The 24259-nt window shown below is 49.6% G+C and overlaps 1 protein-coding gene across 1 annotated transcript in view; it reads right to left on the bottom strand.

The window, feature by feature from the left end:
- Positions 1-10722, bottom strand: part of LOC142575959 (locomotion-related protein Hikaru genki-like) — a 243026-nt gene extending 232304 nt beyond the window's left edge. The window contains exon 1 of the mRNA XM_075685846.1: positions 10320-10722. Within this exon, the coding sequence (XP_075541961.1) occupies positions 10320-10722 (403 nt within the window). The remainder of the gene's footprint in view (positions 1-10319) is intronic.
- Positions 10723-24259: the final 13537 nt, after the last annotated feature.

Raw genomic sequence — 24259 nt, 5'->3', positions numbered from 1 at the left:
TGCACAAGCCAAAAGGCAATACCCGGAACTGATATAGGCCGTCTGATGTGACGAATGCGGTCTTTTCACGGTCCATTTCATCCACGGCAATTTGCCAATATCCAGAGCGAAGGTCTATAGATGAAAAATAAGTGGCACCGTGAAGACAATCCAGAGCATCGTCAATGCGGGGAAGTGGATATACATCTTTCTTGGTGATCGTGTTTAGATGACGATAGTCAACGCAGAATCGGCAGCTGTTATCCTTCTTTTTGACGAGAACAACAGGGGACGCCCACGGGCTGGAAGAGTGTTCAATAATCTCTTTGGCAAGCATCTTGTCAACCTCGCTCTGGATAACTTGTCGCTCAGAAGGCGACACCCGGTATGGGCGTCAGCGAACAGGTGCTGCATCGCCGGTATTTATACGATGCTTCACGACCGTAGTTTGACGCAAAGGGCGATCGTTCAGGTCGAAAATGTAGGAGTAGGACTCGAGGAGGCCACGGAGCTCCGCGGCTTGTTGGGTTGAGAGGTCCGGTGCAATCATCTTTGTTAAGTCGTCGGTCGAGGCTGATGCAGAAGACGCAGAATGAGCATTGGTCGAATACGGCGCAACAGATAGAGCGGAAATGTGGCACTCGTGCGTCGGTGACAACGTGGCTAGAGACATGCCTCGAGGAAGTACTTGTGGGCACTGTCCGAAATTTAGGATGGGAAGACACGTCTGATTGTCCGCAACAGAAACGATGGTGTGAGGGAAGGAGACATTGTGAGAAAGTAGGACTGAAGTCGCGGGAGTAAGGACATAGTCTCCGTCAGGTACAGGTGGGCAGGCTAAGACAGGGATGCAGGTTGCTGCAAGAGATGGCAGGCGTATAAAATCCGCGGAACAAAGCTGAGTTGGAGCTTGAGCAGGAAGGTCAACGGGGACAGGTAGTGGTAGGTCAAGTTGTACAACGCCGGCGGAACACTCAATCAGAGCAGAATGGGCGGCCAAAAAGTCGAGTCCGAGGATAACATTGTGAGGGCAACGTTCGAGAACACTAAACAAAACGGACGTGTGGCGACCGGGGACACTGACACGAGCAGTACACATTCCAAGCACAGCCGGAGTTCCACCGTCGGCAACCTGGAACAGTCGAGTAGGAGCAGGAGTCAGTACTTTCTTCAAGCGCGTTCGAGGCTCCGCACTCATGATGGAAATTTATAATAATAATAATATTTGGGGTTTTATGTGCCAAAACCACTTTCTGATTATGAGGCACGCCGTAGTGGAGGACTCCGGAAATTTTGACCACCCGGGGTTCTTTAACGTGCACCTAAATCTAATCACACGGGTGTTTTCGCATTTCGCCCCCATCGAAATGCGGCCGCCGTGGCCGGGATTCGATCCCGCGACCTCGTGCTCAGCAGCCCAACACCATAGCCACTGAGCAACCACGGCGGGTATGATGGAAATTTGGGCTCTAGTGTCGATGAGTGCTGTAACGGGCAAACCATCCACGTCCACGTCCAGAAGGTTCCGATTAGTAGGCAGGGTCAGCAGAGGAATTTCAGGCCCGGGTTCTAGAGCAGCGTCAACTCCAGGAGCTGCCCCAGTTAGTTTCCTGTAGGAGAGCGGCGACGGTAAACTGGGGATGGAGAGTGACGCAGCTGGGCCGAACGGGGGCGGCGACTATGTGGCGATGGCGAGCGGCTGGTCGCGGTGACTCGAGGGTTGTCAGGAGCGTCTCCAACCTCAGTGGAGAGTGATGGCGGGCGAGAATTCAATGGGGAGCGGCGGTAGGATCTTGCAAACCAGTTGGCGGGGGCGATGGGGGTAGCAGCGCAGTTCTGCATCATGCAAACGCACGTACCGAGGCACTTTGAGTCCTTCAAATATTACCAACGCAACGTTGGTCTGACCCATCATTCGTGCTTGAAGTATTTGAGTTCTAGGAGCCAAAAGTTTATCCACTAGCTTGGAACACGGTGTACCGAGCAAAAGAGCAGGAACAAATCCCTTGCATGAGTTGTCTGGGGCCACAAATATGTTGTGCTGGGATAGACCCGGTGACCAAGGTTCGGCTCCTTCACCTTGTACAATGCGTCGGCCACGTGTGACTGGGGTGCGCTGATGATTGCCAAGTTCTGCTGAGGTCGCAGTCGGAATATGATGTCCTGATGATCCTCGGTGGTCAAGCCGGCTGCACGCCAAAGAGCACTGGGGAGTTCTGGGCGCGTCCACTTATCGAGACAAAGTCCTCTGTGAGGCCGCAGAATTATCTTTTCATCGTGCAAAGGAAGTCCAGGCAGGTTCTGACTCCGACTGCGCTTGGGTACGGTAAGCTGATAGGCGTCCGGACTGCCCAAGATGTTCTCGGAGGGCTGCGTCTTAGCGTCCGTTATACGGACGCGTCGCTTATGTATGACTGTCTTCCAACAGCCACCTGCGTCGTCGTCAGTTTTGTCGTCGTAAATGTTCGGGGCAGCATCTTCCTCCCTCCTTTCCCTGGTCGGAGTGCCCACCTCTCGTTTTTGAGGGGGAAAATTGGCGAGGATGGGGATTGGCGGCTAGTCCCGCGGTATCCCCCCCCCCCGGGCGTCTTCCTTATTGCCGAGGAACGCGCGGCGGCGTTCTCCGTCGCCAATTGCGTCTCCTGCTCGTTGGAAAATGACGTTGCGGTAGATAAATGCTCCATCGAAACAGAGTGGTGAATTGGCCGAAAGCCCTTTGCACACCCGTTAAGAACACGGGCCTCGGAAGAGCTGGTCGCTTGGTGCTCTTGGTTCATGGTGTAGAAAACACGCCAAGGCAGCTATGGCCCCGGCAGGGGCAGCCGCGTTGAAACGGCTCCAGAGCTGCAGAGGTGCGGGGAGCGGGAAAAAATAAACTCACCGCATACTAGGTTGGTGTCAGATTGCGAGGAACGCGGCGATTTGTAGTATCGCAGGCGAGTCACAAACAACAAGCAGTCTTGATTGCACTCCCTGATGAAGCACCTACTAGACTATACGTTTTGCAGCTTATTTCGAACAAACAATGATGCACCGCTGAAGCAGGCGTTAAGCACTCCCCACACGTGGGCCGATCCTGAAGACAGTGCAATAGCGGGCCGACCCGTGGCGGAGGTGAAGCAGGCGTTAAGCATTCGCCATACGTGGGCCGATTTCGAAGACAATGGAATGCCGGGCCGAACCGCGGTGGAGGTGAAGCTGGCGTTAAGCACTCGCCATACGTGGGCCAATCCCGAAGATACTGCAATGCCAGGCCGACCCACGGCAGAGGTGAAGCAGGCTTTAAGCACTGCCCATACGTGGGCCGATCCCGAAGATAGTGAAATATGGGGCCGACCCGCGTCGCAGGTGCAGTTCGCCATTAAGGGGCTTACATTCCCAGCTTCGCTGGTCATCCGTCTTCACAGAGCGAAAGGGCCCTGAATTTTTAGAGCGCAGCGCGCCCGTTCCTGCGGCGAACGAGCACAGGGAATGGTGAGAACGAACGCGGCGCGCAGCCGGGGATGAAAAAAACGGCTAGAGAGAAGGGGCGCAATGAGGAAAGCGCAGAGGAGGGTGCAGCGGTGCTATGAGGCGGAAAGCGGAGGAGGGTATGGCGAAAGCGTGGGAAGAAAGGCGTTGTGTCGGGCTTTGCGGCAATGCTACTAGATGGCACCAGAATAGCGCGCGACGTCTGGCTCTGTCAGCGGCGGCTTCTGCGAATCGCGCCGATGCGTCACCGACGCGTGGCCCCACGCGCTGGCTCTCGTAAGCTCCATGTTAACGAGCCAGTCACGCCACTCTTCGCTCCGTTTGCAATGTACCGCCCGATACCGATAGTGCGGGCCAGCCAATATATCGCGAAATGAAAATACGCATAGAGCTGCGCTCAAATTTCGCATTAAGGAGTATCGTAATAATACGTGATTTTTTTTTCTTTTGGTCGGGCAAACGCTAGAAAGAAGCTCTCGTCATTTTCGACGGTTGTCGGTTCTATTTCTGTTAGCGAAGAACGCTGTTCAACTATTAGCACAGGACCAAGATGGACACATTTACACCGGGAAACGCCTCGCTCAACATGAACTTGTTGCGCTTGAACTTGCGGATCCCAAGCATGACGACTAAGAAATGACCACGATGGAATGACGACGACGGCGTGATGGCGACTGCATGACGACAGAGAGAGGACGACGCTGAGATTTCGACGACGTAATGGCCACGATAGTAATGGGATGACGGTGACTATATGACCACGATGACAGGATGACAAAGGGATGACAACGCTGTAATGACGATGACGTGACGACGCGGGCATGACGGCAATGGGATGATGAAACTAGAATGACGACGATTAGTTCACGATGACGGATATGACCATGAATGCATGACGATGCACTGACGATAACGGCGTGACGACTGCCTTGAGACGACGGCATGATCACGGCGGTGTGACGGTGACGAAATGGCGCGACTACATGATTACGACGGCGTGACGACGACGGAATAATGGCGATAAAATGTTGACGACGTGATGACGATGACACTCTGAAGAAGGCGGAACGATGACGACGGCATGATAACGATAGAGTGATCACAATGGAATGAAGACCATGAAATGACGACGGCGTGTTTGCGTTGGAGCTCCCGTCCTCACTTACCTATATCACTGTCACCAAGGCAGCGGCGTAGCCAGAAATTTCGTTGGGGGGGGGGGGGGGGGCTCACTTTTTAGCTCGGCCTACTCCTTATAGAAATTGTTGAGCGATCAAATACATTAAAGATTAATAGTAAGAGCGTGGCCATTGCCAAAGCTGCTGCAAACGAATTATTGAACGCTACACGCTGTCAAGACAAGTTAAATATGTATTTTTTCATAAGAGAATATACACGTATGTCTCAAAAATTGCGCCCGAAATAATTGATATCGATGTTTCCATGTTTTTTGCATATTTAATAAGTAAAGCTAGTATCACACGAACTTTAGAACTATATCAGTTTGAAACCAGCAAAGCAGCGCATGCTGCTGATATGAAAAATGTAAAGGCCATGAAATGAACAAGTTGAGGACAAATCTTTTAATAAAATTTTGCTAACCTCCTTGCCTTTCTCAAAATGTAAACAAGGTTCTTGAATGACAGAGAGAGAGAGAGAGAGAGAGAGAGATCTGTCATTCAAGAACCTTGTTTACATTTTTGTGCGTATGCAACGATCACGGAAGAATCTCAATGAAGCTGTCCTTTGTAAGAATGTATTGCGCAGGAGCAGCTGTCACCGGTCGTGTATTGTAATGGCTCCGAAATTATAGTCGCAACGGAGAGCCCTATAAAAAGCAGGATTTCTGCAAAATATACGAGGGCGAGTCAAATTAAAGTGAGTCAATGCGAATATATGACAAACGGGGTACTTCTTTTTAATAGTCTCCATGAGCATTTAGACATATTTCCCACTGACTAACGAGTCGCGTAATTCCTGTCTCATAAAGTCTGCGAACGACTCTTTCACGTCATTGTCCGACACGAATTTGGTTCCTTTGAGCTGTTTTTTAGAATGCTCCAAAATCTGGAAGTCGCAAGGCGGCAGGCTTGGGCTGCATGGCAGATGTTTCAGCGTTTCCCACTTGAGCTTTGCCAGTTTTGTATTCACCACGCCAGCGACCTGCGGACGGGCATTGTCGTGGAGCAAAATGACCCCATTCCTCAATTTTCCACGTTGGTTGTTCTTGATTGCGACACGCCGCCGATGCGACGTTTCACAATATCGGAAACGATTGATAGTCTCTTCAGGTTTAGCGAATTCGATCAATAATGGCCCCTGACGATCGAAAAAAAGTCAACACCTTTCCGGCAGCAATGACGGCTTTTGCTTTCCTTGGGGGGGGGGGGGGGGGGGGTGAATTGAAATGTTTGCACTGTAAGCTTTGCCGTCGTGTTTCAGGCTCGTAGTAGTGGCACCATGGTTCGCGCTCGGTGACAATAGCAAACAAAAAGTCGTCACGCTCATCGTGATACCGGATTAGATGAGTCAAGGCAGCGCCGAACCTCTCCGTCTTCTGGCAGTGGTTCGAAATCTCTGCCATCCATTGCGCACACAAGAGCCGATAACAGATATTCATGAATTACACTCTTAGACAAAGGTACACCCTTTCGAGTGTATATCTGCCACAGAACAATAATTGTCATCTGCCTTGCTTGCGTTTCCTTTCTTGAAAACGCCGCGCCCGCTATATACTTTCCCATCGCGAATGCTATGTCATGGTAATAACGCGCATGCCGCTCGTTACTGTGAAGTACCGGGCTCGCAGCGTTAAAGAAAGGAAATGCGGACAAGACAGATGACGTTTATTATTTTCTGGCAAGATACGACCCAAAGGGTGTAATTTTGTTTTAGAGTGTATAGTGAGACCCGAATCGTGACTCATATTCACACGCCCTGCCAATTCATCGATGCTTATCCTCCGTTCTTGTCTAATCAGCCTTTGCAACTGTGTTGGGGGTGATTGAATGGTGGCTTTGTCCCGGTTTTGGATTGTCTTTGCAACTTTCACGTCCTTTTTTGATCCTTATGCTCTAACGCTTCACAGTGGCCAATGAAATGCAGTGTTCAAAGTACGCGGCAGCCATACAACGACGAATTTCTTTTGGGGAAACATCTTCATCTGTCAGAAACCTCACGACACCCCGCTGGTCAACTTTTGGAGTATCCATTATGTTACGCAACCATGTTCAACCCAGTGTATGAGAGCATTAAAGAACCTTGATCCTCACACCTGCGTGTCACATTTGTAAATCGGAAATGCCTCTGTGCCACGCGCATGCCTCGCAGATAATGAAGCGAACCATTATTGCGTGCGGGGGGGGGGGGGGGGCGGGGGGAGGTGGGTTCACTTTCATTTGACTCACCTTCGCATTAGAAATACCAAGATACAATGTAATACAAAAATGCGAAGATAAAGCTAGGACAAAAAAGTGTCACTGCAAACAAAGTTCACTGCACATATACACAGAACTTCGAAACAAGATGTTAAAATATATACATATAAGTCTCCAATAAATCTCCGTATCTAAGAAAAAGTCACTATATATGATGCGTCAAACAAGGCCAATAAACATGTTTCGCAACCAGAGATTCACAGATCACAGCCCCCTACCACTCCACACCCCATGATGTAGCCTGCGCGACGGAAGGCGGCGGGCTTCATCTCCGATTTTCTCCCTTGCTCACACAAGACTGAGCCACCATCGTCGGCTCACCCATGCCGCCTTTGTGCCCCCTTACGCTTTCACTCGCACTTACAGCATGCGGAGCGCGGTCGCGATGTTATCGCCCTTGGACTTCATACGGAACATGAAGGAGACGGCAGGAATGCGCCTGGAGTGTCTACATAACTGCTATCCCAATAATATAATAAGAGCACCCGGCTACTGAAGCGTCCCGTGGCCCTTTACGCTCCGCAAAAGAAATAACGAAATCGAACTTTCACCATGCCGCAATTCACTGCGAAGCAACAATGTATTTTTTTTTCTTTTGTGGGGCAGGGGCACCGAAATGAAGAAACGCAAAGGAAAGTATGTTGGCCACAATCGAATGTCTACTTCGGACACCTCATGTGGCTACCGAAGGAATACCGAAGAAAGCGTGGGACGCTTGGCCCACAGAGAATTACCATACGCATACTCCTCAGCATCCTACACTGGCAAGACAAGACTTTCCGGACAGATTGCGCTCAAGCGAACGCGTCGCAATCCGTCGAGTCCCCACGGTGATGGCGGCGAGTGACCAGCAATTGTTTATGTTACTCGTCTGCTAGCAAGAAAGCGTCCAAAACTCTGCCAGGCAAAAATCCACTCGGTCAGACAAACGAACGTACCCCAAAGTGCGCCACGCGGTGGTCAGAGCAACACGAGAAAAACGCATGCGCTCTGGCTGGCTCTGGGAGCCCGCGGCTAGCGAGAACAAGAAAATTGAAGAGGCTCAATGTGTACTCGCGAATAAAAGTCAAAGTCGAAAAAATGAATAAGAACGTAGTTACCTTCGCTGGCTTTAGTGTCTTGACATGGATGCTTTGGCGTAGGTGAAAAAAAAATGTTGATATTCTTTTCTTTGACATGACGGTACAGATGAACCACCACAACGCTTCGACTCATAGGACCTCGCTGTGTACTTTGCAAACTTGTCTGACAGTGTGTTGACTTCGTTTGTCTCATTGTATGGCCCGACGTACGACTTTGTTAGAAAACTCAATGCACCTCCGGCGTGAAATGCTTATGATAACATGAAATCCGCAAAGTTCCGGAATTTGGAACCTAAAGCACGACTTTGGAAATGCCAATGCACCTTTCGCATCAAATGTTTACAAGAACTTTATGCCCATAAACTTTCAGAATTGAAATCCACGCACTCCCTAGATTCCGCGACCTGCGCCTGATGCAGCGACAAGCCCACTCGCCATTAAAACGCCTTTGAAACTTTGTGTTCGGATGAAGCTCCTTTGGCGTTACGATATGTGACTCCCGGTGCATTGGCGTTGCCGCGAAATCCAGCCCAATTGCGCAGTATTCGCGCTAAAATCTCTTTTTGAGCGTGAAAAGGACCTTCTAGGCGAAATCGAGCATGATTTCCGGCGCCGGGGGTTATTTTAGTCGGCAGCGCATGACAGCACGAAAAATTTCGGGGGGGGGGGGGGCTGAACCACCATAAGACCCCCCCCCCCCCCGGCTACGCCCCTGCACTAAGACTCCCCTGAGAAATGAAATGATGACGGCGAGTTTGTGTTGGAGCTCCCATCCTCACTTACCTATATCACAGCCACCAAAGCTCCCCTTGGTTTGCACAATATCCGGAGCCTGTTTCCACTATATCTGGTACCGGCAAATCGTGCAAGACAGCATCTTCATATATAGGCCTACATATGCGCAAACATATCCGCACAGATACTGGTCAACCTAGGATAACGAGCAGCCACGCCAAAACCGGGAGCGCAAGCAAAGACATCTGCGCTTTAAAACCCACGTTAAAAAAAAACTCAGTGCCCTTCCACTCTATGAAGAAGGATGACCAGCGAAGCTGTGTATGTGGGCCCCGTAATGGCGAACTGTACCTCCGCAGCGGGTCGGCCCGGTATTGCACTATGTTCGGGCTCGGCACACGTGTGAGGAGTGCTTAACGCCTGCTTCACCTCCACCGGGGGTCAGCCCGGCATTGCTCTATCTTCGGGATCGGCCCATGTATATGGAGTGCTTAACGGCATCTTCAGCTCCGCCGCATACAAATCTTCTGGACTCCGGGGCATGAGTCTTTACGCGGCAATCAGCAGGCACACGCCTACGCCCGAGCGCATGTACACCAGGAGCCGCGAGAGGGACACACCGAGCAGTTCCACCCCGAGTCCATACCATTTACCTACACGCACATCCTACAACACTACCGCCTTTCACGAAGAACACTACCGCCGCCTCATAAAGCTCTGACGCGAGAGGAAGCCGTAATATGGCGAAAACTCCAAACAAACACATATCCACATTTGAGCCTCTACCACGCCATACAGCCTCCGCTCTATTCCTATAAATGCCCACAATGCGATCAATGCGCAACGCTTTACCACATGGCATTGGCTTGCGCTAGCACACCAGAGCTCACACCCATAACACACCCCGCCACACGGCAACGGGAGTCCCAGCGCTGTCCAGCTCCCACTAGACTGACAAACTCAACCTGGTCAACTAAGCGAGTAGCGCAGCTAAGGCCGCTTCATTCCTGGAATGAGCGGCCCACCCACTGCACAGCGGAAGAACTACCTAAACTCGTGGGCTCTTTTGTATAAAGTTTACTCTCTCTCTATCTCACTCTCCCCGCCGGGATCAGCCCAACATTGCACTATCTTCGGGATCGGACCACGTAATGACGTTTTGTTCTAGTAGGACCGCGTCCATCACGGCGCGTACTCGACGACACGAACGCGGGTGGCGTCTGACGCGGACGCCGGAGGAGAGGGCTAGAGTTTTGTGTCGACACACGGACACGATCCTGGGGGAACTAGCCCTTAACAGCTTCGCTATAAAAATAACCACACATCAAAATGCTCCGGTCTCTTTACTTTGCTTACAAATGCAACGGTTTGAAGTGTGTTGCCGTGTCGCTTCTAACTCAAGACGCAGAAGCAAACACACACGCACATGATGTCCCATTGTCAAGGATATGATGCAGTAGCCCAGTCATCGCACACGGTCAGTACCTGCGAACGTAACTGCAGAATTTGCGGTATGTCCACAGAAGCCTGACCGCTGGGACCAGCGCTAGCTGTCAATTGCCGCTTTGGAAAAGATACGGGAAAGCTCACGTTTCATGCAAGGCTGTCTGCTTACTGGAGACGATGGATTCCCTGCAGGTGGGTTCGGCGGTCACCGGTTCGCTGGCGCTCGCTTCGCAAGTTCCTCTCTCCTCTGGCACGAACAGCCAGGTCTCATCGTCTAGGTCTGCCATGAAGTCAACGTCGATGAGGCCGAAATTCTCAAACGAGCTTTCCGTGGACGACGTCTCGTCGCTTGCATCCGACACACTCAGGTTGATAAGCCTCACGGCTTTCTTCTTCTTCTGAAACTCGGCTGTTTTGACCGAGGACGGGGACCTTTGGCGCTGCTGGCTTCGACGGAGCTGCTCATTTTCGAGCTCCAGCTGCTGGATCTTCTCGTTGAGCTGACTAATTTTATCCCGCATATAGAGAACGCACATGTGATGATTTGAAGGGTCTTCCATTTTGCTGTTCATGATCACCCGTCAAGGCGGCGGCAGAAAGGTCGTGTGGCGAACTGACCGTACCGCGGCGCTCCAGCGCGGTAGATTTTGAAGAAAAAAAAAGCAGACGATAGATGAAGCCCTTGTCATTACAAGACAGGCATAGGTAACTTTACTCTAAGAAGAAAGAATATAAAGATAAGTCCTTAACTGTGATATATGCAGTAACTTAGGTTCATATAATAATTACTAGAGGAAACTTTGGTGCTAGTGTCTACGCGAGCTGCAATGGGAGCGGTTGTACCAACATGGGAATTATGGGAAGTACATGGATTTGCCTAAACTTCGTCATTGTGGCTTCAAACGGCTTTGTGATTTTGTAATGTCTTCATTTTCGACAATGCTCTGCGTAACAAGCAATTAAATAAACATTAAAATTGTCCGACGGCAGTATTCGAACACAGGATCTCTAGCGCAGAAATCTAAACATTGAAACGTTTAAGCCACGGACGCACACATCGGCAGGTGATGTGAAAGGCCCTTATGAATTTTTTGCGGGCATGTCAGTGCCCTGAGACGCCCGGCGCGTTTCGATTTGGCAACCTCGACAAGCTCAATCGTTCCACTTAGTAGCAAATGTGCGTGTTCACAGCGGCTACTGCACTTCGAAGGGTTGAGATTGCTCTGAAATTTACGACAATGAAGGCATATAAAGCGTAACATACAAAGCCACAAGAATGTCTGAATCCACAAACACGAAGATCAGACAAATCCATGTACTTCCCATCATTCCCATACTTTGTCAACGACTGCAGCGTTAGAGCAGCAAGCAGGCAAGGTAAGTATTTGTCACCGCCGCATTTAAAATGGGATGCCATAAGAAATCATCATAATCATCATACTCTGTTTCCGATTTTATTCCGCTTCCTTCATAGCCTTCCGCTGTTAGTCAAACATTTTTTGGACCATGCCCATTTCGCCTCTCACGCGGCGTCACGGAACCGCCAAAACCTGGCACGTCAAAATTACGCGTGCGCACTGTTTATGCATAATACCGAACAAAACCAGCAATATTTTGGTATAGCCGCAGACTGCCCTGTGTTACGACATCACATCCTCGAACCTTGCGCTGGGCATCCTATGTTAACGACGTAGGTGACCCCACATAGGTGACCGAGGGATGACTGACCATGGGCATCAGGAGACCAGGCAGTCTGGCAGGAATGAAATGCAGCTTTTGCAAAGCCTAACAATTTATTTACATGTTGAATGAGTGCAGGACGAGAGTGAGGAGAGAATGTACACGGCAGGGCCGCTTATGCAGCAAAGAAAGCCCTAAGAATACTCATAGTTTCCTAGGCGGTGAACCCACTGCCCTTCACCATGGCTACTCGCGATCGAGTGGCCGTGCCTCCACAGAACATAAGCTTTGCGCATTTTTTGGTTGGGTTGAGTAATTGTTCTCCACCAGTAGTAGGAAAGGCGTCAGTATACTTCAATCAGTAAGCCGGTCTTTCCTTCGCCAGTGTTTACAAACTCATGACTTTCCCTCCAGGTGGGCAAGGAGATCGTTCCCTCGCCGCTCACCATAGCTCCATCCCTTTCCCTCTGGGCACGAGAGGCGTCTCTTAGGTGGGCGACGGGGTTAATGCCCTGAGGTGACAGATGCATTCTTTCGGACGACTGGAAAAGCACCTGGTGGTGGCGCTTGACGTCAGAAGGTACCACGCTCCATCACTACACAACATTGGAAGGTGTCCGATCTATGGGTTAGACTGTTTTAGTTAAACGCACGGAGTAAGATAGACAGGAGCGCCGACTCCGCTGGTCTGGAAGGGACAGATCCTCAAACAGCGGTTGCCGGCTCACAGCGCGTTCGCCAGACGACCCTACGCATGAGTGAAAAATGTGGAGGGGGATGGGGGGCTGCTCCAGTCAATCAATGGAGGGGGTGCGCCAAGCTCGGGTCTCTCGACCGTTGGTATATTAACGGTGCTAAGCCGTGCTTGGCTGTGCTCCTGTGCCTCCTTGCACATTCGTTGTGTCGTCTGCTCGGCCATTTGCTCTGTGCATGCACTAAAGCCAGTGGCGTGCATAGGTATTTCGGCTCGCGGAAAGACGTTAGCCGACGAAACATGTATTCATTGCATTTTAATTATTTAATGCAATTATAGCAGGCAGTCTTCATGTCGCGCCTTTATTAAAGGATGTTACATGGAATTCTGCTAGGCACAGGAAAAAAGCATTGAAAAAATAAAATACGAAGACGATGCAAGAAAATAGAGACTAGAAATATGGGACCGGGGCGGGCATAACGGCCGTCTGTGTGGTGTCGAACTGTATTAGAAGGCAGTGAAAATAAGCCACTATAGCGCATGCGCTTGTGGAAGGAATCTGAGGAATGATTTCTACGGGTCGTAGCAGAAGGCGCTCCGCAAGAATAGTAGTTGGCCATGCTCGGAAGGAGAGAAGAAAGCATGTCCGAACGCTAAGAAGTGGAGCGGAGGGAGGAAGCACCGAAGTGAATTTGGCGCCTGGCGTCCACGTTTCACGACTTGTCCCGACCTAATGCGTTTGCGTTGGCGGAGTCGGTACTCCTGTGTATCTTACTCCGTGGATTAACGTTAGTGTAATATCAGGGTTAAATGAAAATAGACACTTTTGGAACAGCGTTTGTCGCCTTACGTACGTTAAACGTAAGCACCTTTGCGGGACATTACGGTGCGTGTCCTTTCAAGTCGTTTAGTTTACCTCACGGAAAAGCAAACGTAAAGAAAACGTTATAAAACAGGGCGCCATCTGGCGCCTCATGCCAAACGTATCCAAGCCAAGACGATCCGTTAGCAACGATACTGCTGTTGCTATTTGAACGGGCGCCGGAATCGCCGAACGATCTCAGAAAATGGACGCGCTCTGCGCTCATAACTAACCTTTCAGGTGAGTTTAGAGAAAGCGAAAGCTCATTACGATAGTAACTGGCGATCGAAACGAGGGAGAGCGTAGCCATCACGAGAATTCACACTGAAGCGGGAGCCATGGGTGCCTCCATGTACGACAACGTTATTTCTTAGCGTCCGTAAACATTACGGACGTTAAACTTGCCAAATAACACACGTTATCATAGCGCACGTAAACCTCACAAACCCAGTATCGTTCCGAGCTTGCGCAGTAAGGAGGCCGCTATTTCTTTACGTACGTAATGCTTTTACGTTCGGTTGCAAACGCTAAACTAAAACTTTCTAATGAAAGCCTCAAACATGGCGCATACCTCCACCGCCGAGGATTCGCCAAAAACCACGTGGTTGGTGGAAAGTAACGCCTGATACATCAACGCCACCACTGCCCATTGATTAAAATTGGAGAATTAACACCACATAATTTATCACAGACTAGTTGAAAAGTTTCACAGCCTCCAAGTGTGCGATATAGCAGCACTGCAAATTTACATGGATAATTACAGGAAAATTAAAGGAATAAGGGATAAGGGATCGCTCGATTGCCTTATATGGCACAGTCGTTTCGTTCGCGACAACAGTTGCATAGTGTACGTTTTGGACTCGGGGGTGAATTATCTCCCGGCGGGGCCTTTAAAACAACTTACAGAGCATGAAAAGCAGGGATATTTTAACGCAGCAATAGTCTCATCTCCGGCAGCTTAAACGATAACGATCTTCCCTACATATTTTCCCCGTTAGATTGTTTTTTCTCTTTAATGCTTTTTCCGTCTTTCATTTCCCCTTACCTTTCCCCCACTGCAGGGTAGCAAACTTGAACCTTATCCGGTTAACCTTCCTGCCTTTCCCATCCCGTTTATCTCTCTCACACTCAGCATTGACTTTTAATAATGGTGTAAGGAAATATTATATTTAAGGACATTTCCTGCTGAATGATGGATACAGAAAATACACTACTCGAAACTTATTGCTCTGATTTTACAGTGGCAGCTTACCATTTAAACAAAACGAAAATAAACTTGATGCACGAAGACTATAGATTACCAACTAGCACTTTGTGCCATTCCGGACATTGTCAAATTTCGCCATATGGTCAAATTTTTAATGTCGGCATGTTGAGCCAATCAGAGATGCCCCTACAGGGCTGCTCCGGCGTCTCTCACTCAAATTGCAGCCATTACCAAATTTGACAATATGGCGGAATTTGACAATGTCCAGAATATATATATATATATATATATATATATATATATATATATATATATATATATATATATATAGACCCCCCACCGCCCCCATTGCCGGCCTCTGTCTCATATCTTGCCGGAAACACTTTGGCAACAGTGATAAATGAGCGCGATAGCGACTGCATGCCGGCATTGTAGGGAAGCGTGTAGACCATATTTCTCGGGGCACTAGCTTTAAGAAATTAATATTTGTTTATCAAGCTGATGTTTCTGTAGTTAGTCCTGAAGTGTTGCATGATTTCTGCAGTAATAGATACGTGTTTTCGTGATTTCTTTTCGCACTGCTTTCGTCAGCACAAGTAAAGCAGAATTCTTTTTAGCCAAGGTGAGCCCAGTTTTCGATAGCGAAACGACTATTTTACACGTGATGAGCTGTTCTGTGTGCTGCCGTAGTCCCACGCGCGCTATTGATTTCGGAAGCGTGTAGTCTCTCGAAAGCTTGAGAGAGCTGGAGTGATTACTGTTAGAGTCACACTCACAGATACATACGGAATAGCGCCCGAATGTCATGGATCAATGGACGAAAGCGGTAGAGGAAGCAAGTGATAGGTATATAGTAGCACCCTTCAGGTATAGTACTAGCGCCCATTTACGGCACACTGTGTCGCGGACATTTATTGTCTCACAACGAGACCACAGAACTGCGGGTACTCACTCGCAAGACAGCATGCGTACAAAAGAACTCATATGTGCGCCTTCATGCAACGAGGGACGCCACGGTTCTGCCATTCCCTCATTGCCGCGAAAACAGCGCCGCTTCTAAGTGTGAATAATTCCTTAGATGGTGTACATTAGGCATAGAATAAAGCGCAAACGCCTATATAATATAAAGATTGGGATTGTAAACAATACATATGTGGCATTCAATAACAGCCGGCTTCCGTAGTCATCCGCCGTCACTTGTTGGCAATCCAGATTATAAAACCAAAGTTACACTGCAGAGCGGCGCAACATACCGTTTTTCGATTTCCTGGCGACTTTCTGTGCAAGTTCAAAAATGTAGTGCTTAAACCACGAATGCCACGTTTGATTCTATCGCTCTAAATAATGGTCATTTAAATTCCAACAAAATCTCGTGACACTTATTGGGACGAGACCTTTCTTGGTTTAGACGACCGTGATGCTCATGCGTGATTTGCGCAAGGGACATCTGGGGACTTTTGCTCCTCGACATCTGCCTTTCCCTAGGTACTGCAGTACAATGAAGGAGGCCGCGGTTTGCGCCGTTTGTCACTAGCCAAGCTGCACTACGCGGCATCGGATAAATACTCCGGAATACGCTAACTCTTCGTACGGCTTTCGTAGCGCCGTGTCAAAGCGTTCGGCTTGTGACTGGGAGGCCCGCTGTCCGAAACGTGTCATTCATAGCGAGTCCATAAGTTTTTTTTATGTTTCTGCATCATTGTATTATTGTACCCTTTGTGTTCTTTTCCAATGCCTATCATTTACTACAAAGCCAGACATGGAGGGTTTCTGCAGACGAGAGCGAATTCCCCACGAAACACGGTAGCAGATATTTGATGTCTAAAATAGTTCTTGAACGGCTAATTTAAAAGTCTAGCACCTGTCTTGATCAAGACATTTTGTAGCCGTGGATGTATATAAGTACTTCAGTAAGCCCTGCTAACATTACGCTAAATGTTGGCTGACGGACACCTTGACAAGAAAAAATGAAGACTTCTATTAGATATTCCCTCAACTTTTTGTGGCAGCAGTTACAACAACACGAGGTTTACCCTCAGTTACAATTTACTTTAAATGAGGCAGATACAAAAGAAAAAAGTTTACGTATAGTCGAATAGAGTGAAGCACAGCTACTTTCTCCAAATGTGAACCATAGGAATAGTGTAGTACAGCCTGATTGGTCGACTAGTGCATGTTGCTTACTACAATCAATTGAACGCCACCTGTCACAATTATTTTGTAACTAAAACAAGATCTGTATTGTATGCTGAAGTCATGCCAATGGGCCCCCATTGACTGAAACAAGGATGCCACCTCTGCACGAAACACATTATTGTTGACAAAGTATTGCCCGAGCTGAAGTCGTTTCAAGCAGGTAAACGTTTTGTCAATGATGCTGCGGTTCAGGCAGAAATCGCATCCTGGTTTCAATTACAGGCGGCCGGATAGCATGACAACAGTATATGAAACAGAACGCTGTGCTACAATGAATTAATAAAAAAATAAAGGATAGTTCACATCTGGAAAAACACTCTGCGCACCACTCCCTCCGGCAATATAAATATTGTCTCGTCGTAGTGATGGTGAAGAAAGCAAAACCATAGAGACAGAAATTTAACAAGAGGGGACACTCGGCAAAAACTGGTAACAGGAAATACGTCACGCTAGTATAATGGAGACCGTTTGCTACCGCGAGCATAGAAAAAAAAAGAAGAGAATGTGAAATGAGGTTAACGGAAATTGCTTAATTTTTTTTATTCTTGCCCGGCAAAAGTAAAAATATCTACGTATAAAGTAAATTTAACTTTGCGGCTTACTTCCACTGCCTAGCGACAGGCGAAGCTAAGGGATGTCAATGCTAGTCGTATGCATGCGACATGTAACATGTTTCGAAACTAAGGCTCCCACAAGAGGAGAGACAGAAGAGATAAAGAAGAGGGGTGCAATTGAGTTCCTGTAAAGGGATCACATCAGGAGGGTTCGTGGATGTGGCGATATACTGCTGTAGGGAACCTCGTTTTTGAAGGAATCCCTACAATTCCACTACCATACCATTAGTTGCTCCGCGTTACGCGCCGCCATCATCATCGTGAGAGGAAGCAGGAGGCCGTGCATAGGGATGCGGGCTCCGGGTGCCCACATTTGATGGTTGCGGCCGAGAGCCTTGGTCGGAAAGCCCGGTTTCGGTGTAACCACTAATCTCAGGAACTTGCATGCGAGCGAAAGTGCACTCCTCTATTCATTGCATTCTAACTTGCTCCTTAATCCCTATTCGAAGGTACTCCATTTGGCGTTCTATCCTGTTCAGGGCCGCCTGCATATAGTGCTCATGTCCGCCACCAGCGCGTCCATTTCTTTTTGCAGGCGCTCACAGCGCGCCTCCATGTCACGACGTAAACGGGCTATTTCTTTTAGAGGATCGGGGGTTGATAACAAATTAGTAATAGGGGAAGGGGTAGGGAGAGATTTCCGGGGAGGAGCGAGCTGTGGGGGACCATCCGCGCGACCTACCTCCCGAGGCGCCTCCGTTGCTGTTTTCTTCTCCGGGGTCCGCTGCACCCCTGAAGGGGCCAGGGTAACCTTGGCTGGGGCTTTGGTCTGCAGGGCCTTCTTGTTGGGTTGTTGGGAAGATGGGGAAGGAGGGCGCTTTTCCGTTGTAGGGTGGGTCCCGTCACAGGATCTGCAGCGTGGTGAGCACGGATGCGACGGGGTGGGGTGGTCAGTCCCGCACGTCGCTCAAATAACCACGTGCGGCGTAGGACAGTAGTCAGCCCAATGGCCGAGCTTCTAACATATCTTGCAAACCAGTTGCCTGGGCCAACGGGGTAGCAGCGGAGTTCTGCACCCTAGAAACGCACGTAGCGAGGCACTTTGAGTCCTTCAAATGTTACCAACGCAACGTTGGTCTGACCCATCATTTGTGCTTGAAGTATTTGAGTTCTAGGAGCCAAAAGTTCATCCACTAGCTTGGAAGACGGTGTACCGGGCAGAAGGCCAGGAACGGGGTGGGGTTGTCAGTCCCGCGCGTTGCATGAGTCTCTTGCATGAGTTGTCTGGGGCCGCAAATATGTTGTGATGGGATAGATCCGCTGACCAAGGTTCAGCTCCCTCACCTTGTACAATGCGTCGGCCACGTGTGACTGGGGTGTGCTGATGATGGCCAAGTTCTGCTGAGGTCGCAGTCGGAATATGATGTCCTGACGATCCTCGGTGGTCAAGCCGGCTACACGCCATAGAGCACTGGGGAGTTCTGGGCGCGTCCACTTATCGAGACAAAGTCCTCCGTGAGGCCGCAGAATTATCTTTTCATCGTGCAAAGGAAGTTGAGGCAGGTTCTGACTCCGACTGCGCTTGGGTACGGTAAGCTGATAGGCGTCCGGACTGCCCAAGATGTTCTCGGAGGGCTGCGTCTTAGCGTCCGTTATACGGACGCGTCGCTTATGTATGACTGTCTTCCAACAGCCACCTGCGTCTTCATCAGTTTTGTCGTCGTAAATGTTCGGGGAAGCATCTTCCTCCCTCCTTTCCCCGGTCGGAGTGACCACCTCTCGTTGTTGAGGGGGAAAATTGGCGACGATGGGGATTGGCGGCTAGTCCCGCGGTATCCCCCTCGGGCGTCTTCCTTATTCCCGAGGAACGCGCGGCGGCGTTCTCCGTCGCCAATTGCGTCTCCTGCTCGTTGGAAAATGACGTTGCGGTAGATAAATGCTCCATCGAAACAGAGTGGTGAATTGGCCCAAGGCCCTCTGTGGTAGGCTTGTGGGAGGCTTGTGGCGAGCTTCTGTAACCCATTGCCTGGTGGCAAGGTGTTGACCAACGCATACACGAAATAAGTCGGATGAATTTTAGTACAACCGACTTACATCCAAGGAAGGTTTGCCACCATGTTCACTGGGTAATTCCTAGGTAAACTTGGACCATGTCAAAATGGCCGGGGGCTTCGGCACGCCCTTATAATCCAGCTACATGGAGGCCTTGGCATGGAACAGCGTCCTTCTGAGAGAGTTCATAAACCGTGCTGTTAGGGCCGGGGGGTAGGTTGCGCGCCCCTGTCATCCAGCCTTGTGGAGGCCACAGCGCGGGAGTCGGAATTTCTCGTAAGTCGGTCTGGGAAAGAGTCCAACAATCATTCGTGGTCCAGAGGTGCCTGAACGATGCGGATGGTTGCGTGTCAGTGTAATCCAACTTGGGTGGAGTCGCGGCCTCTGGACATGAGCTCTCCCCACCTCCACGGGGTGCGTCAAGGGCAACGTGCGGGTGGCTTCGCATGCCCGCACGGCTAAGAGGGTGAGCTCGTGCTGCAAGACTGGAGTCGGAGAGCTTCAGCAGCAGGCGGGGGAAATATAATGCGGAACCTATAACGCAATGGCGCCCAGCAAATGCGCGTCGGTCGTCTATCCCTCCTGCACTCCCGGCGCAGGGGATGTGCCATGGTAGAAGAAGTGGTCATCTCTGCGTGAGCGGTAGAGGGTGGCTCAATTTGGAGCCAAAGGTTGAGCCATCCGAAATCGCCAGTGATGGCACTGTGATACTGCTACTGCGCTAGGAGTTCGGGGAGGTTGCATGGTGCTGTGGCTGCGCCCGAACAATCGGCTGAGCTTCACCCATGGGAAACGGTGGTATCAAGAACGTACGCCCCATGTCTGACCCGGGGGACGTCCCTGCGATCTATGCGGCCAAACCAACACCTGAATGCAGACTGTAGAAATGGTGAACCCTGCACCGATGTGACGAGGGACTGCTGGATTAACGACCACGACACTATGGTTTTTTTAATAATGTGTCTATTCTGTTAAGGCCAAGACAATTCTAGGCCCAACTAAGTGCAGGATTTTTTTCTGCTACAAACAGGTCACCGGCAGCCCATTTAGAACACAGGTCACCGGTAGGCACGCCCGTTTAGAACACGGGACTCGAAAGAGCTGGTCGCTTGCTGCTCCTGGTTCATGGTGTAGAAAACACGCCAAGGCAGCTATGGCCCTGGCAGGGGCAGCCGCGTTGCAACGGCTCCTGAGATGCAGAGGTGCGGGGAGCGGCAAAAATAAACTCGCGGCATACTAGGTTGGTGTCAGCTTGCGAAGAACACGGCGATTTGTAGTATCGCAGGCGAATCATAAACAACAAGCAGTCGTGATTGCACTCCCTGATGAAGCACCTACTAGGCTACAAGTTTTGCAGCCTATCTCGAACAAAGCAATGATGCACAGCTGAAGCAGGCGTTAAGCACTCCCCATACGTGGGCCGATTCCGAAGACAGTACAATGCCGAGCCGACCCACGGCGGAGGTGAAGCTGGCGTTAAGCACTCGCCATACTTGGGCCAATCCTCAGGATACTGCAATGCCAGGTCGACCCACGGCAGAGGTGAAGCAGGCTTTAAGTACTCCCCATACGGGGGCCGATACCGAAGATAGTTAAATATGGGGCCGACCCGCGTCGGAGGTGCAGTTCGCCATTAAGGGGCGTACATTGACAGCTTCGCTGGTCATCCGTCTTCACAGAGTGAAAGGGCACTGAATTTTTAGAGCGCAGCCCTTAGGCGCCCGTTCCTGCGGCGAACGTAGGCGTTCCCGGCGTAACCAAGCGAACGAGCACAGGGAATGATGAGAACGAACGCGGCGCGCAGCCGGGGAAGAAAAAAACGGCTAGAGAGAAGGAGCGCAAGAGGAAAGCGAAGAGCAGGGCAATCATCATCATCATCATCATCATCATCAGCCTGGTTACGCCCACTGCAGGGCAAAGGCCTCTCCCATACTTCTCCAACTACCCCGGTCATGTATTAATTGTGGCCATGTCGTCCCTGCAAACTTCTTAATCAGATCCGCCCACCTAACTTTCTGCCGCCGCCTGCTACGCTTCCCTTCCCTTGGAATCCACTCCGTAGCCCCTAATGACCATCGGTTAACTTCCCTCCTCATTACATGTCCTGCCCATGCCCCCCCCCCCCATTTCTCTTTCTTGATTTCAACTAAGATGTCATTAACTGGCGTTTGTTCCCTCACCCAACCTGCTCTTTTTTTATCCCTTAACGTTACACTCATCATTCTTCTATCCATCGCTCGTTGCGTCGTCCGCAATTTAAATAGAACCCTTTTCGTAAGCTTCCAGGTTCCTGCCCCGTAGGTGAGTACTGGTAAGACACAGCTATTATACACTGTTCTCTTGAGGGATAATGGCAACCTGCTGTTCATGATCTGAGAATGCCTGCCAAACGCACGCCAGCCCATTCTTATTCTTCTGATTATTTCCGTCTCATGTTCCGGATCCGCCGTCACTACCTGCCATAAGTAGATGTATTCCCTTACCACTTCCAGTGCCTCGCTATCTATTGTAAATTGCTGTTCTCTTCCGAGACTATTAAACATTATTCTAGTTTTCTGCAGATTAATTTTTAGACCCACTCTTCTGCTTTGCCTCTCCAGGTCAGTGAGCATGCATTGCAAATGGTCCCTTGAGTTACTAAGCAAGGCAATATCGTCAGCGAATCGCAAGTTACTAAGGTATTCTCCATTAACTTTTATCCACGCTTCTTCCCAATCCAGGTCTCTGAATACCTCCTGTAAACACGCTGTGAATAGCATTGGAGAGATCGTATCTCCCTGCCTGACCCCTTTCTTTATTGGGATTTTGTTGCTCTCTTTGTGGAGGACTACGGTGGCTGTGGAGCCGCCATATATCTTTCAGTATTTTGACGTACGGCTCGTCTACACCCTGATTCCGTAATGCATCCATGACTGCTGAGCTTTCGACAGAATCAAACGCTTTCTCGTAATCAATGAAAGCTATATATAGGGGTTGGTTATATTCCGCACATTTCTTTTTTACCTGATTGATAGTTAGAATATGGTCTATGGTTGAGTAGCCTTTACGGAATGCTGCCTGGTCCTTTGCTTGACAGAAGTCTAAGGTGTTCCTGATTCTATTTGCGATTACCTTAGTAAATAGTTTGTAGGCAACCTAGAGTAAGCTGACCGGTCTATAATTTTTCAAGTCTTTTGCGTCCCCTTTCTTATGGATTAGGATTACGTTAGCGTTCTTTCAAGATTCCGGTACGCTCGAGGTCATGAGGCATTGCGTATACTGGGTGGCCAGTTTCTCTAGAACAATCTGCCCACCATCCTTCAACAAATCTGCTGTTACGTGATCCTCCCCAGCAGCCTTCCCCCTTTGCATACCTCCCAAGGCTTTCTTTACTTCTTCCGTCGTTACCTGTGGGATTTCGAATTACTCTACATTAGTCTATCTTCCATTATAGTCGTGGGTGCCACTGGTACTGTATAAATCTCTATAGAACTCCTAAACCACTTGAACTATCTCATACATATCAGTAATGATATTGCCGGCTTTGTCTCTTAACGCATACATCTGATTCTTGCCAATTCCTAGTTTCTTCTTCACTGCTTTTAGGCTTCCTCCGTTCCTGAGAGCATGTTCAATTCTATCCATATTATACTCCCTTATGTCAGCTGTCTTAAGCTTGTTGATTAACTTCCAAAGTTCTGCCAGTTCTATTCTAGCTGTAGGGTTAGAGGCTTTCATACATTGGCGTTTCTTGATCAGATCTTTCGTCTCCTGCGATAGCTTACTGGTATCCTGTCTAACGGAGTTACCACCGACTTCTCTTGCACACTCCTTAATGATACCCACAAGATTGTCGTTCATTGCTTCAACATTAAGGTCCTCTTCCTGAGCTAAAGCCGAATACCTGTTCTGTTGCTGTTCTGTAGAGGAGGGTGAAGTGGTACTATGAGGCGGAAAGCGGGGGAGGGTATGGCGAAAGCGTGAGAAGAAAGGCGTTGTGTCGCGCTTTGCGGCAATGCTACTCGATGGCACCAGAATAGCGCGCGACGTCTGGGTCTGTCGGCGGCGGCTTCTGCGAATCGCGCCGATGCGTCACGGATGCGTGGCCCCACGCGCTGGCTCTCGTAAGCTCCATGTTAACGAGCCAGTCACGCCACTCTTCGCTCCGTTTGCAATGTACCGCCCGATACCGATAGTGCGGGCCAGCCAGTATATCGCAAAATGAAAATACGCATTGAGCTGCGCTCAAATATCGCATTAGGGAGTATCGTAATAATACGTGATTTTTTTTTTTTGGTCGGGCAAACGCTAGAAAGAAGCTCTCGTCCTTTTCGACGGTTGTCGGTTCCATTTCTGTTTGCGAAGAACGCTGTTCAACTATTAACACAGGACCAAGATGGACACATTTACACCGGGAAACGCCTCGCTCAACATGAACTTGTTGCGCTTGAACTTGCGGATTCCAAGCATGACGACTAAGAAATGACCACGATGGAATGACGACGACGGCGTGATGGCGACTGCATGACGACAGAGAGAGGACGACACTGAAATTTCGACGACGGAATGGCCACGATGGTAATAGGATGACGGTGACTATATGACCACGATTTCAGGATGACAAAGGGATGACAACGCTGTAATGACGATGACGTGACGACGCGGGCATGACGGCAATGGGATGATGAAGCCACAATGACGACGCTGAAATGACCACGATTACTTCACGATGACGGAAATAACCATGAATGCATGATGACGCACTGACGATAACGGCGTGACGACTGCCTTGTGACGACGGCATGATTACGGCGGGGTGACGGTGACGAAATGGCGCGACTGCATGATGACGGCGTGACGACGACGGAATAATGGCGATAAAATG

Source organism: Dermacentor variabilis, chromosome 1 (assembly GCF_050947875.1).
Source record: "Dermacentor variabilis isolate Ectoservices chromosome 1, ASM5094787v1, whole genome shotgun sequence".
NCBI lineage: Eukaryota > Metazoa > Arthropoda > Arachnida > Ixodida > Ixodidae > Dermacentor > Dermacentor variabilis.
This window is presented reverse-complemented; position numbering and strand designations above follow the sequence as displayed.